Genomic DNA, 12,206 nt, shown 5'->3' with positions numbered 1-12,206 from the left:
ATCGGTGTCAGCTGTTTTAATAAGCAAATCAACATCTACAGTTACCAGCAGTTTTCTGCTTTAGGACTTCTCATTTCCTGCAGGTTTCTGTCACATGTTTGGTTAGCTACAGCCTGGGCACAAATACAAGAATGATATTTTTATCTGCCATTTTGGGCAAGCATCCAAACTCCTTACACCAGAGGCATATGACTGAATCCTCTTATTTTCTGTTCTCTTATACAGAGTACAGATTGGGCCTCAGCTTATTTATAGTAAGCAATTCAATTAAAATCTTGCAGGTCATGAGAAGTCAAATGATAGTCAAGGAAGTTGTATAAAAGGCTTCGCAACAACTTGCCACAAATGAAGCAATAACTTGAGAAGATGATTTTATGCAATTTTGCCTATGAGAGTACCCATAATATGGTGTTACAGCCAATTTGGATAAATGAGCAGAGATTTTGAATTAAATTCATTTTTATAAGGATCATGTACATTTTATAATACAAAAGCAAACTAATATAGATGCTGGAAATCTTGACTATAAACAAAACACTGGAAATACTCAGCAGGTAGGCAGCAACTGTAGAGAGAGAAAAACAGAGTCAAGGGACATGACTTTAACTCACTCAAAATGGATCCACTTGCACAGAATTAAAACTTGGGCAAACGCTTTGGTCAACAAAATTTCATCTTACATATGTTTTTCAGATAATGTAATCAAGGTCCTGTCTGTCTTTACAGGGAAGTGTTAAAAATCACAGCACTATTCCAAGATGAGCAAGGTATTCTCTGAAAGATCTAGACAATATTTACATCCCAGTCAACACCACTAAAGCAGATTATCTACTAATTTACCTCAGTACCATTTAGGAGACTTTGCTGTGCACAGTGATTCATTACACCAGTGAAATGAGTTCAGAAGCACTTTATCAACTCAAGTATTTTTGTATGTAATAAGATCATGAAAAGTAGTGTTGAAATGAGAGTCTTTTCTCTTCTTTCTTTGATTGTCATGCTGTACATGCCAACAGAGCTTTGGTTTAATACTTCATTCAAAAACAAAGCACTTCTACTAATGCAGGGCTTTCTTATTACTGCATTCAAGCGTCAGCTTCAATTAATGCATTCAAGTCTTAGCAGGAAGATTTAACGCACAGTACTCTTACCCTGAAGCAAGTGTGTTGGCACATTGGCAGTAACTAGGAGGGTTATTAGCTTTAAAATATGGTTTGTACTTAAATCTGTTGAATCTGAGACAAAGTGGATCTGCTTTGCTTATCCTGTATGATCTCAGCATAACTTGTCCACAGTTTAAAAAGTATTTCAAACAAATTGTGTAAACATTCAGCAAGCCATACAGATCAAGAAAGTCTCAGGTTCGATCCTGTTCTGTCCTGCTTTAGCAAATTTCAGCTGAGCAGCAGTAATGAGTGTTTGAGCACTGGAAAGAACAGGTTCTGTTCTGAATACCTATCTAGGGACCCTGTGGGTTTTTGCTGGATGAAGACTTAAATCAGGCTTGGCCATGTTGCTCCCACTCCCCTCCAAAAGACTGAAATTACCAGAGGATAACTATGAAACTAAATATAAAACAGGGGTCAATGCTTTAAACAGAGGAGGGAATGAGAAAGATGATGTAGGACTCCTCAACAGCATTGTGGGCCTACCTACAGTGCCCTGACCTCAGCGGTTCAAGAACGCAGCTCATCATCACATTTTCAAAGGCAACTAGGGATGGGCAACAAACACTGGCTAGCCAGCAACACTCATCTCAGAAGTGAATAAAAAAGTCCCCTATGTGCCTGACCCTGAACTCGTATCTTTTGTCTAGATTCACTCCTACCTCTCCAAGACCTCTGTGAGCTCATCTTTCCTACGAAACCAACCTCCTGTTTCCTCAATCCAAATTTTGTGAAATGCAAATCACCCATTTTCCCCTCCTGGCCCCCATTTCAACAGCTTTCTCTGTGAAGATGTTTCTCTCTCTCTCTCTCTCCCCCTCCAACCTTTAAATATGTTATCAACCCTCTGTGTAAAAAAATCTTTGACCTTACCTTCCAGCTACCAATCTCCCTTTCCTGTCAAAAGTCCTTGAACGTGTTGTTTCCCAAGTCTGAATGATCTTTGCCAGAACTTCACGTTGAATGCTTTCAATCACGTCACTAAGGACATTTTTTTCTGATCTACCTTGGCAATGTCTCTGCAAGTCAACCATACCATCTTCTTTCAAAACTTCACCACTCCTCCAAGCTGGGTGGGACTACTCAGCTGGTTCAATTCTTATTTATACAACCACAGACAGAAGATCACTTGCAATGGCTACTCTTTCTGCTCCTGCACTGTCACCTTATTTAAGAATGTCTGTAAGGAGAAGCCTGGGAACTACAGCCCTGTGAGCCTGACATCAGTGGTAGATAGGTTTTTGAAGGTGATTCTGAAAGACAAGACTTACATGCATTTGGACAGGCGAGGACTGATTAGGGATAGCCAGCATGGCTTTGTGCAAGGGAAATCGTGTCTCACAAAATTGGTTGAAGTTTTTGAGGAAGTAACCAAAAGGGCAGAGCAGTATACATTGTCTACATGGACTTTAGTAAAGCCCCAGACAAGATTCTGCATAGTAGAGTAATTAGTAAAGTTCGATCACATGGAATTCAGGGTGAGCTTGCTAATTGAATACAAAATTGGCTTGATGGTAGGAGACAGAAGGTGATGGTACACAGTTGTTTTTCGGACTGGTGGCACTGTGTGCAGTCTGGTCGCCCTACTGTAGGAAGGATATCATTAAATTGGACAGGGTTCAGAAAAGATTTACCAGGATGTTGCTGGGAATGGAGTGTTTCAGTTATAAAAAAGGGCTGGATAGGCTGGAACCTTTTCCACTGGAGCATAAGATGTTGAGGGGTGAACTTATAGAGGCTTATAAAATCATGAGAAGCACAGGTAAGGTTAATTAGCTAGGGTCTTTTCCCTAAGGTGGAGGAGTTCAAAGCTCAGGGGCGTTTTTGTTTTAAGGAGAGAGAAGAAAGTTTTCCAAAGGACATGAGGAGCAACTTTTATTTTTACAGAGTGGTTCATGTGCGGAATGAACTGCCAGAGGAAATGGTGGATGCAGGTAAAGTAAGAATGTTTAACAGACATTTAGATAAGTACATGATTTAGAAAGGCTTGGAGGGATATGGACCAAATAACTTGTTTAGTTTGGGAATATAGTTGGCGTGCAGGAGTTGGACCAGAGGGTCCGTTTCCATCCTGTATGACTCTATAAAACATATTTTTGGGATACAATAATCTAGTGAAGGTAGTAACCAACAAGCTAAAATGAAATGTTGGTGGTGATGGTTGGGGGCAGTGAGGTGTTACATAAAGCATATTAGATGGAATTAAGAAATTTGCTTCTTGAACCATTTTGGGAAGTAAAGAGCAGAATTTGGTCTCGTGCTTCTCCAAAGGTTTACTGCCACTTACCCAAACCAACAGATGTCTCCGTTCTAGTTACAAGAAATGGCAGCTGCTTTAAGGCATAAATTGTCACAAGTACTCCATAATTCATATGCTAACTCAGAGTGATTTCATCATCCAAGTCCTCTGCATTCATGGGATTTTAAGAAGTGGTGTTCTGTAGTAATCAATTCAACATTCTTTATTCACAGATATACACAAATTCTGAATCATTTTAGATACAGCCAAAAAGCTACAAGTCAAATAATTCCGGATCTAGCTCAGCTATAGCAAACATTTTGAGATGTAAGATAGAATAAACTAAATAAATACCAACAGGAGCCCATCCTGTAATTAATGTAAGAGCAAAAATTGCTGGAAGAACTCAGCTAGCTCGTCAGGCAGCATTGGTAGAGAGAAACAGAATTAATGTTAACATTGCAGATCAACACCCTTTCATCAGAATACCTAATTGAAAAGTCATCAACCTGAAACATAAGCTCTATTTCAATCTGCATAGATGCTGTCTGACCTGAACCTTTACACAGGATGTTTGTTCTAATTTCAGATTTCCAGCATCCGCATTTTATTTTTGCCATCATATAACACCCAGTCCTGCAAAGCAGAGCTACTGACAACTATCCAGGAGAAATCACAGCCGAGATGGTTCCACCTAATTTTTCAATTGCATGGAAGCAAACAATCACCAAATAAAATACACATGTAATACATTGTCCTTCCAATGAAAGCCTGAGAAACTGAGAAGAGACAAGCTATCTTACTCAAAAATTTGGACTGAAATTGAAAACTTAATACATCTTGCTTCAATTGACAGATCAGATGATTTGTCAGAATATAAAGAGTGGCAGAGAATGACTAAAAGATTTATCAGGAGGAATAAGCTCAATAGGAATGTCAAAATGGATAGCAAGTGTTTCTTTAGGTATTTAAAAAGGAAGGGAGTAACTCAAGTGAATGTTAGTTCTCAAGAGTGAGAGAATGGGAATAGGAGATAATAAGGAAATGGGCAAATTCAATGAACAAATAGTTTGCTTCTGCCTTCACTATAGAGGATACAAAAACATTCCAGTAATAGCTGTAAACCAGGAGGTGGAAGGGAGAGAGGAACTCAGCAAAATTACAAATCACTAGAGGAGTGGTATTAAACAAACTGATGGAGCTGCAGGCTAACATGTCTCCAGGTTCAGGTGGGCTTCAGCCCAGGGTCTTAAGAGATTGCCAATGAGGTAAGACCGTAAGACAAATGAGCAGAAGTAGACCATTCAACACACCAAGTCTGCTCCACCATTCAGAGATCACGACTGAACTGATAATCCTCAACTCCACTTTCCTACCTCCCCCCACCCCCACCATAACCTCGCTTCCCCTTTTGATTAAAAATCTGGCTACCTCAGCCTTGAATTTACTCGACAACCCAGCCTCAATAGCCCTCCGCAGTAAAGAATTCCACAGATTCACTGCCCTCGGAGAGGAAATTCCTCATTTCAGTCTTAAACATTTGAATCCTTCTTTTGAGATTATGCCCTTAGGTCCTACAGTCTCCAAGCAGAAACAACCTTTCCGCATCTACCTTATCAAGCCCCCTAAGAATCTTTCATATTTCAATAAAGTCGTCTTTCATTCTTCTAAATTCCAATGAAAACAGGCCCAACAAACTTAACCTCTCCTCTCTAGACAGTCCCTCCATACCTGGTATCTGCCTAGTGAACATTCTCTGGACTGCCTCCAATGCAAGTAGATCTATCTGTAGATATAGGAGCCCAAAACTCCTCACAGTATCGCAACTCTGATATGACTAGTGCCTTCTTTAGTTTTAGCAAAACTTGCCTATTTTTACAATCCATTCCCTTTGAAATAAGGGCTAAAATTCTATTTGCCTTTCCAATCATCCACTCAATTGGGTGCTAGTTTTTTTTTGTGATTAATGGATGAGAACTCCCAGATCCTTCTGTTCTGTAGGTTTCTGCAGTCATTCCCCACTTAAAATAGTAGTCATCTCCTCCATTCTTCCTGCCAAAGCGCACAGCCACAGATTTACCCATATTATACTCCATCTGCCAATTTTTTGCCTACTCGTTCAACCAGTCCATATCCCTCTTTGTGTCATTCTCACCACTGCCTTTCCACCTATTTGGTGTAATCCCGCAATCTTGGCTATAGTGTATTCACATACATTGGAGTTAACTTTCCAACATTCTCTACATTCGAGGAAGGTTCCAATTAGACTGGAATGGAGGGTTCCATTTGCTACATTCAAGAAGGGAGGGAGGCAGTAAACAGGAAACTATGGGCTAGTTAGCTTGATGTCTATTACGGGGAAGGTGCTGTAATTGATCATGAAAGAGCTTGTAGCTGCACACTTAGGAGAACACAAGGTAAATTGGGAACAGTTTAATTATCGGATATCTTTGAAGGTACATGCATTGCGATAAAGGGGAGCCTGTAGATGTGCTACACTTGGAATTTGAGAAGGCATGTGACAAGGTGCCACATCAAAAGTTATTGACGAAATTAAAAGCTCATGTGTAGGGGTAATGTATTAGCATGGAGACAGATTGGTTTGTTGGCAGAAAACAGAGAGCATGCACACATGGGTCTTTGATTAGCAAGACATGAGGATTAGAGCTCAATGGGTGTCTGTGCTGGAGCCTTGACTTCTTAGAATTAACATCAATGATTTAGATGTGGAAGAGGAAGGTATGGTAGCTAAATTCACAAATGACACTAAGATAGGTAAGAAAGTATGTTGCAGACAGATATATATAGGTTGAATGAGTAGCCAAAAATCTGACAGATAGAGTATAATGTGAGAAAATGTGAAATTGTTCATGTTGGCAGGAAAAGTACAAAAGAACAGTATTACCTAAATGGAGAATGACGCAGAATTTCAAGGTGCAGGGAGATTTAAGTTTTGTGGTATACATAGTCACTAAATGTTAGAATGCAGGCACAGAACGTAATCAAGGCGGCTAATGGGATGTAATCCTCTTAGGGGAAGAACTGAACATAAAATTAAAGATGTTGTGCTTCAGTTATACAGAGCATTGATCAGACCACATCTCAAGTACTATGTGCACTTTTGACCTCCTTATTTAAGGAAGGATGTAAATACATTGGAAGAAAGTTTTATTATAGTAATACAAGAAATGAATGGGTCGTCTTATGACGATAGGTTGGATAGGCTGGCTTATTTGCACAAGAGTTTAGAAAGTGGAGAGGGACTGGTGACTTTATTGAAGTGTATAACATCCTGAACGGTCTTGGTAAGGTGGATGTGGAAAGGATGTTTTGCCTTGTGGAGAAGTCCAGAACCGGGGTTACCGTTTTAGAATTAAAAATTAAAGGTCAGAGATGAGGAGATTTTATTTTCTTTCAGAGGGCTGAGACACTTTGGAAGTCTGCCTCAGATGGCAGAGGAGGTGGGAGGGATCATAGACAATGTTTGTTACGCAGAGGGAAATCAAGAAATTACAGGAGTAAGTGGGAATGTGGAATTCAAAACACAAACAGATCAGCCATGCTCAAATTGAAAGCTGGAGCTGGCTCAAGGGGCCAAAATCTACTTCTGCTCCAATTTAGTACTTTGAATTTAGCACTTTAAATTTAGCATTAATTAGTAACAAACTCTGATGGTCATAATTGCTTCAGCTTGTATAGGACAAATAAACAACTTTGAGACAATTTGCCTTAAAACCTTCACTTTGCGGTCTCTCACAGGTGCTGTGTGACCTGTAGAGTATTTCAGCCTATAGTTGGTTCTATAAATAAATCACACACACACACACACACACTTCGTTTTCTTTGTTCCAAATCTGGCATTCCTGATTCTTATTTCAACCTTTACTTCCTCAATCATACAGAGGGGGCCAATTTGACACCTTCCCCAAATAAAGGGAAATTTTATAAATCTGGGTGATGACGGGAAGCTTCACAGACATGCAGCTCAAATTGGAATTTTGGGTGTGTATAGCCCATCATTTGGTCAGAAGTACAGAGGTAAAGCTCATTGTTCTCCTCCAAAAAAAATGTCATTTGGCCAGAAGTCGTGAGTCATGCTTGCCTAAGTTTCTAATCAGTGCAGCCAATGAATGAGGCTCCTCAACATAAAATAAATTCTCTTCTCTCCTCTTTCTTGCTTCTCTGCAGCCTTCTGGTTTGATAAATCGGCCATTACAACTTCAGAGCCAAGGGCGGTCTCAATTATCTGACAGCTCCCATTCCACTTTGGTCTTTTCTGCATTTGCTCCTTTTCACTGCTCCACTGGGTAATATTTCCATATCAGGCATTCTTTCATCTGTCTCAAACTTCCTTTTTCTTAAAGAAAGGAAATATTTTCTGATAGACAAATTTTGTAATGATACTTATCTATTACTCAATCCACTCAATTCTTAGAAAAGGGCTCAAGTACCTTCTTATTTAATTCTGATAAAGTTTCTTCACTAAATAAGTTATTTTCTATTTTCAGGTGCTGACTAACTTACCACGTGCTTGTTTTGATTTAATGTTAATGGCATCACTATGTTTAGAGAACTGAAATATTCCATTGCAGAAATTTACACGTATACAATGAAATGATATTTTTATTTTGGAGAAGAACAATAACTTCCACTTTGGTACTATCCCACCCACGTCTGCTCCTGACAGAGTCAGAGTCATAGAGATGTACAGCACGGAAAAAGACGCTTCGGTCCAACATGTCTGCGCGGACCAGACATCCCAATTTGACCTAGTCCCATTTGCCAGCTTTTGGCCCATATTCCTCTAAACCCTTCCTATTCAAGTACCCATCCAGATGGCTTTTAAATGTTGTAATTGTACCCGCCTCCACCACTTCCTCTGGCAGCTTGACCCATAATCAAATATTTTTCCAGTGCAGCTGTGTGATTTTTAAGGTGGGGGGCTGGCAAAGAGGGGAGATATTAAAGAATTATTCCTCTGCCTTCTACCCACGTACCATAATCCTACAAAAATATTAGAACTTAAAAGTTAAATGTTAGACAGCAATGGTAAGCAAAAGTGGTTTGGAAATAAGCAATTACGTGATGGGTAATATATTCTAATAGCTTAGTCAAAAGCACTTTTGTTGACAGGGAAAAACTATATTATAAAAGGTAATTCACACGTTATTCAAGTTTTAAGAAGTTTGATTGCTAGATCTTTTCATTCTACAAACTATTACCTGATTGCCAACATTCTATTTTAATTCAGAAGTAGTTTATTTAAAAACAGAACACAAGTTTCATTTAGTAAAATGTCTGTATTGCCTCAGGAAGTTTAATAAATCAAACATCAAGATTCAATTTTTAATATTGGTCTGCGCGTGCACACACACACACACACAAAATTTGTATGTGGCTTGTTTCCTCCATTTCCGTTTTTTACCTGCCGTATGCAAAACGCCGGTCCTTATGGTGGTCACCAAATGTATCCCACAGCCTGAGTGATATGCTTACTTCATCTACAACATCACGGGAACGTTCCAGCACCTAAATAAAATCAACACTTGATGCAATAAATTGAAAATATTCTAAGTTCAATGATGGCTCATCAACACCAAACTTCAGACTGTTACATTCACGTTAACCTGAGAAAGTAACTCAAACATATTGCCAACACGTCACTAAAAACAAAGCATTACATGTTAATGAACAAAGAGCAGAATTCATTTCCTTGAGTTAAAACATGAAGTTTGATTGCTCCAGTTTGCATATCTCTTACAAGAATGCAACCAACAGTATCAAATATTGGATTAAAGGATGCTTATATTGAGAATCTCAAGATAGTTCTAAAAGGTATTAGTCAGATTACTCATTCAGTTACAATAATAAACATGTTTGCAGGTCTTTTGCATCTCATTAAACTTAAATTTAAAATATTCAAATCCTTAATAAGTAAAAGAGCAACTGTGTATTTAGCCTTTTATTCCCAGTTTCTCCATTTGTATCCAAACCTGAACTTCAGTTTAAAATGAGTGATACATGATATAGACTGTTTTATTAGATTTGCAAGTCGACTGCTTCTACCACTGAATCTAAAACTGCATAAGCACCATGTTTAAAAACTAAGAAATAGATTCACTGTCCAATAAAATACTTGTTTTCTGAATGGCAGTCATGAGAGAGATCATGGCACCAAGAACAAACCAAATAATGTTAGAGTATATTCAGAACATAATCTTTGACTTTGTGTATCATGTACATTTAAGACTCGTACAGAGTTAAGTCAAATTTTTGTAAAAAAAATCTTACCTCTTGACAAACTCGATACTGGTCAATTGCCCAGACAGTAGGAACGTGGGTGGACAGCAGCTGGTACTGTGTTAAGGTGGTATTGCATGCTCTTGCACAGATGAGTCGTGTCTTTCCAACAGCATTGTCTCCAACAACAACACACTTGATAGTTTCAACATTCGGCCTTTCATAATCCATAGCAGTGTCCATTTACAGTAAACTACATTGGAACAAACAACAGAATGTAGAGCTCTTACATACTCACTCAAACAAATGCTACTTCATTCAGCAAAATGACCAGAACACAGCAAATGTGATCTAATTTAGGTTCTAAGATCGCTCCATTTATACTGTGGTTTGTACTAATCCACAGGCAAATGTTGCAACTACACTGGTATTTTTCAGTGCATTCAAGCCAAATCCTGCCATATCTTTAGTCTTTATAAAAACAAGCCTGTCGTACACAAACACAACACTATTGTTTAACTAGACTGGATTACTTGTCATCCTGGAAGTGGAAATGGCCTGATCCTGCTGACCAAAACCTGCAGTCTGTGTTTATATCAGTCTATTATTCAGTCTGATTGTGTTGGAAATAGAAATAGTAGAAAAATGGGAACCTCTTCAAGCTGGTCTTAGCTTCAAAAACAACTCATGTAAAAGGCTCACAATGGTCCAAATCTGCAACCAAGTCAATGGCAAGTAGTTATAACCTTAATCATGACCATATGGGTCAATGGGGTAATTTACAACAATCAGTCATCCATTTTTTGACTGGAAAATGACTAGACACCTAATGAATTGGGGATGAGAAACACCTCAGCTAATGATACCCAAAGCCCAAATGTGAAGAAAACTACTGCTTAAGTAAGTAATTTGGGGTGCTATACTTGTTAAAAGGATGCCTTTAGCAACATTAAGATACAAACTGACTTCTGTATCCTATGCTTTTTCCACGTAGCTGTATCAAGAGCTAAGCAGCTGACAAAATGATCCGGTGAACCACTGGAAGCCGTTCGAAAAAAGCCGTCAAGTTTAATTTCTTTTTCTGATGGACTCCAGTGCACCCAGAGCCACCCCAAAAATATCCAGTTCAATGCTGATTAAGATTAGACCATGATTTTGTCCAACTCCATGCTAAGCCCTAGCATAGTCACCAGATCAGCATGAGCTGCCCTATTCCCCACCTTCTCACAACCAACCAGCTGCACTGCATTAAGGCAGCTTAACAGCAACCTGGGATTCAAAATAATTCAAGCCTGGCACTAGCAGTCATCCCATCTGTTTTGGGCAGAAAACAAAAACACCCGAATAATTTTTTATTGTAACAGATCGCCCAGGAAAATTAGATCGCAAGTCATAGGTAGTAGAATTTATAATGACAGAAAAGTTATATCACAGAGTACACACTGTATTATCTTGAATATTGCTTGAAAAGACATCTCATTTTGTCTTGCACCTATCAGGGCAATTTACAAGAAACACCAAAGTAAAGAGAAAACAATCTTTTGTTTTTTGTTCCTTTTATACCGTTCATGAGAAAAATGATGACTAGATTGCAAGTAGATTCTAATCGATAGAGGTGTTGTCATGGAGGATGTACTAGTTATATGACGACTAACAGTTAACTTTGTTTAAATTTAAACCAGGCATGTTGGTTCTGATTGGTAAAGGCACTGTCCTGAGGTATGATTTAGATAATGGCTGCCACTTGTTCCAATCAATCAGTTAAAACAGCTGCAAGATGTATATACCTTCTTTTTGTCTGAAAAGAACAGAGTCACGTGAGTTAGTACATCAAGCTTCCAACACACACAAATATGTCAAACTGCAAGCCAACTGAACACATTCAGAATTATTTTGAAAATGTCGGCCAATAAGGATTTGATATAATGAGAATCAGATCATTATATTAGACATTGTGTTTTGAGTTTTGCAAGCTTGGGCTGGTTTGAAACAGCTGAAAGGACACGATGTTTGATATGGCTTGCCAGTATTTGGGACAGACAGACTACACATCTAGCATCACATCGTACTGGCATTCATATACCACATTAATCATTGGTGTGATGAACAGAATGTCTTTGTGGCTTGGTGGCAGCATCCAGTTAGTGGCTAACACCACTCACATTGCTGCTACATTAAGTACTTTTTGCAGCATTACACAAGACAAAAAACATTCCTTCTCTAACCATTGTTGCTTCTTTGTAAAAAGGCTGTTGTATCACCCTTTTAATTCTCATCAACAATTTGGCACCTTAAGAGAGAAAATCTCTCAAAAGAGGCTTTGTTGAAAAACAGATGCTGGGTAAAAGAAGAGACCTTATCAAAATGACCAACACTTAGATGATGACCTAGAAACAATGCAAAGGGAATATGGAAGGGGAATACTAGAGAAATTGACTTACACAGCTGAAGGCACATCACAATTAGAGTCAATGAGAAGAAAGAGTACACAAAGGCAAAATGCATGAGAACTGAGAGTTTGAGGGGGAAGAGGTTACACATGTACGGAAGATACTATGTTT

General features: G+C 38.7%; 1 protein-coding gene across 5 annotated transcripts in view; it reads right to left on the bottom strand.

The window, feature by feature from the left end:
- rhobtb1 (Rho related BTB domain containing 1) overlaps window positions 1-12,206 on the bottom strand; it is a 67,895-nt gene that overhangs the window by 31,838 nt on the left and 23,851 nt on the right. For 4 of the 5 annotated variants that reach the window (XM_048609061.1, XM_048609060.1, XM_020510844.2 and 1 more), the window contains exons 2-3: window positions 9,697-9,898; window positions 8,831-8,934 (exon numbers count right to left, since the gene is read on the bottom strand). In XM_048609061.1, the coding sequence (XP_048465018.1) occupies window positions 8,831-8,934; window positions 9,697-9,888 (296 nt within the window). In that variant the 5' untranslated portion in view covers window positions 9,889-9,898. Of the gene's footprint in view, window positions 1-8,830; window positions 8,935-9,696; window positions 9,899-12,206 lie in introns of those variants that run through there. The other variant, XM_048609063.1, reaches the window with a different exon arrangement.

The sequence above is a fragment of the Rhincodon typus genome, chromosome 20 (assembly GCF_021869965.1).
Source record: "Rhincodon typus isolate 14 chromosome 20, sRhiTyp1.1, whole genome shotgun sequence".
Taxonomy (NCBI): Eukaryota; Metazoa; Chordata; class Chondrichthyes; order Orectolobiformes; family Rhincodontidae; genus Rhincodon; species Rhincodon typus.
This window is presented reverse-complemented; position numbering and strand designations above follow the sequence as displayed.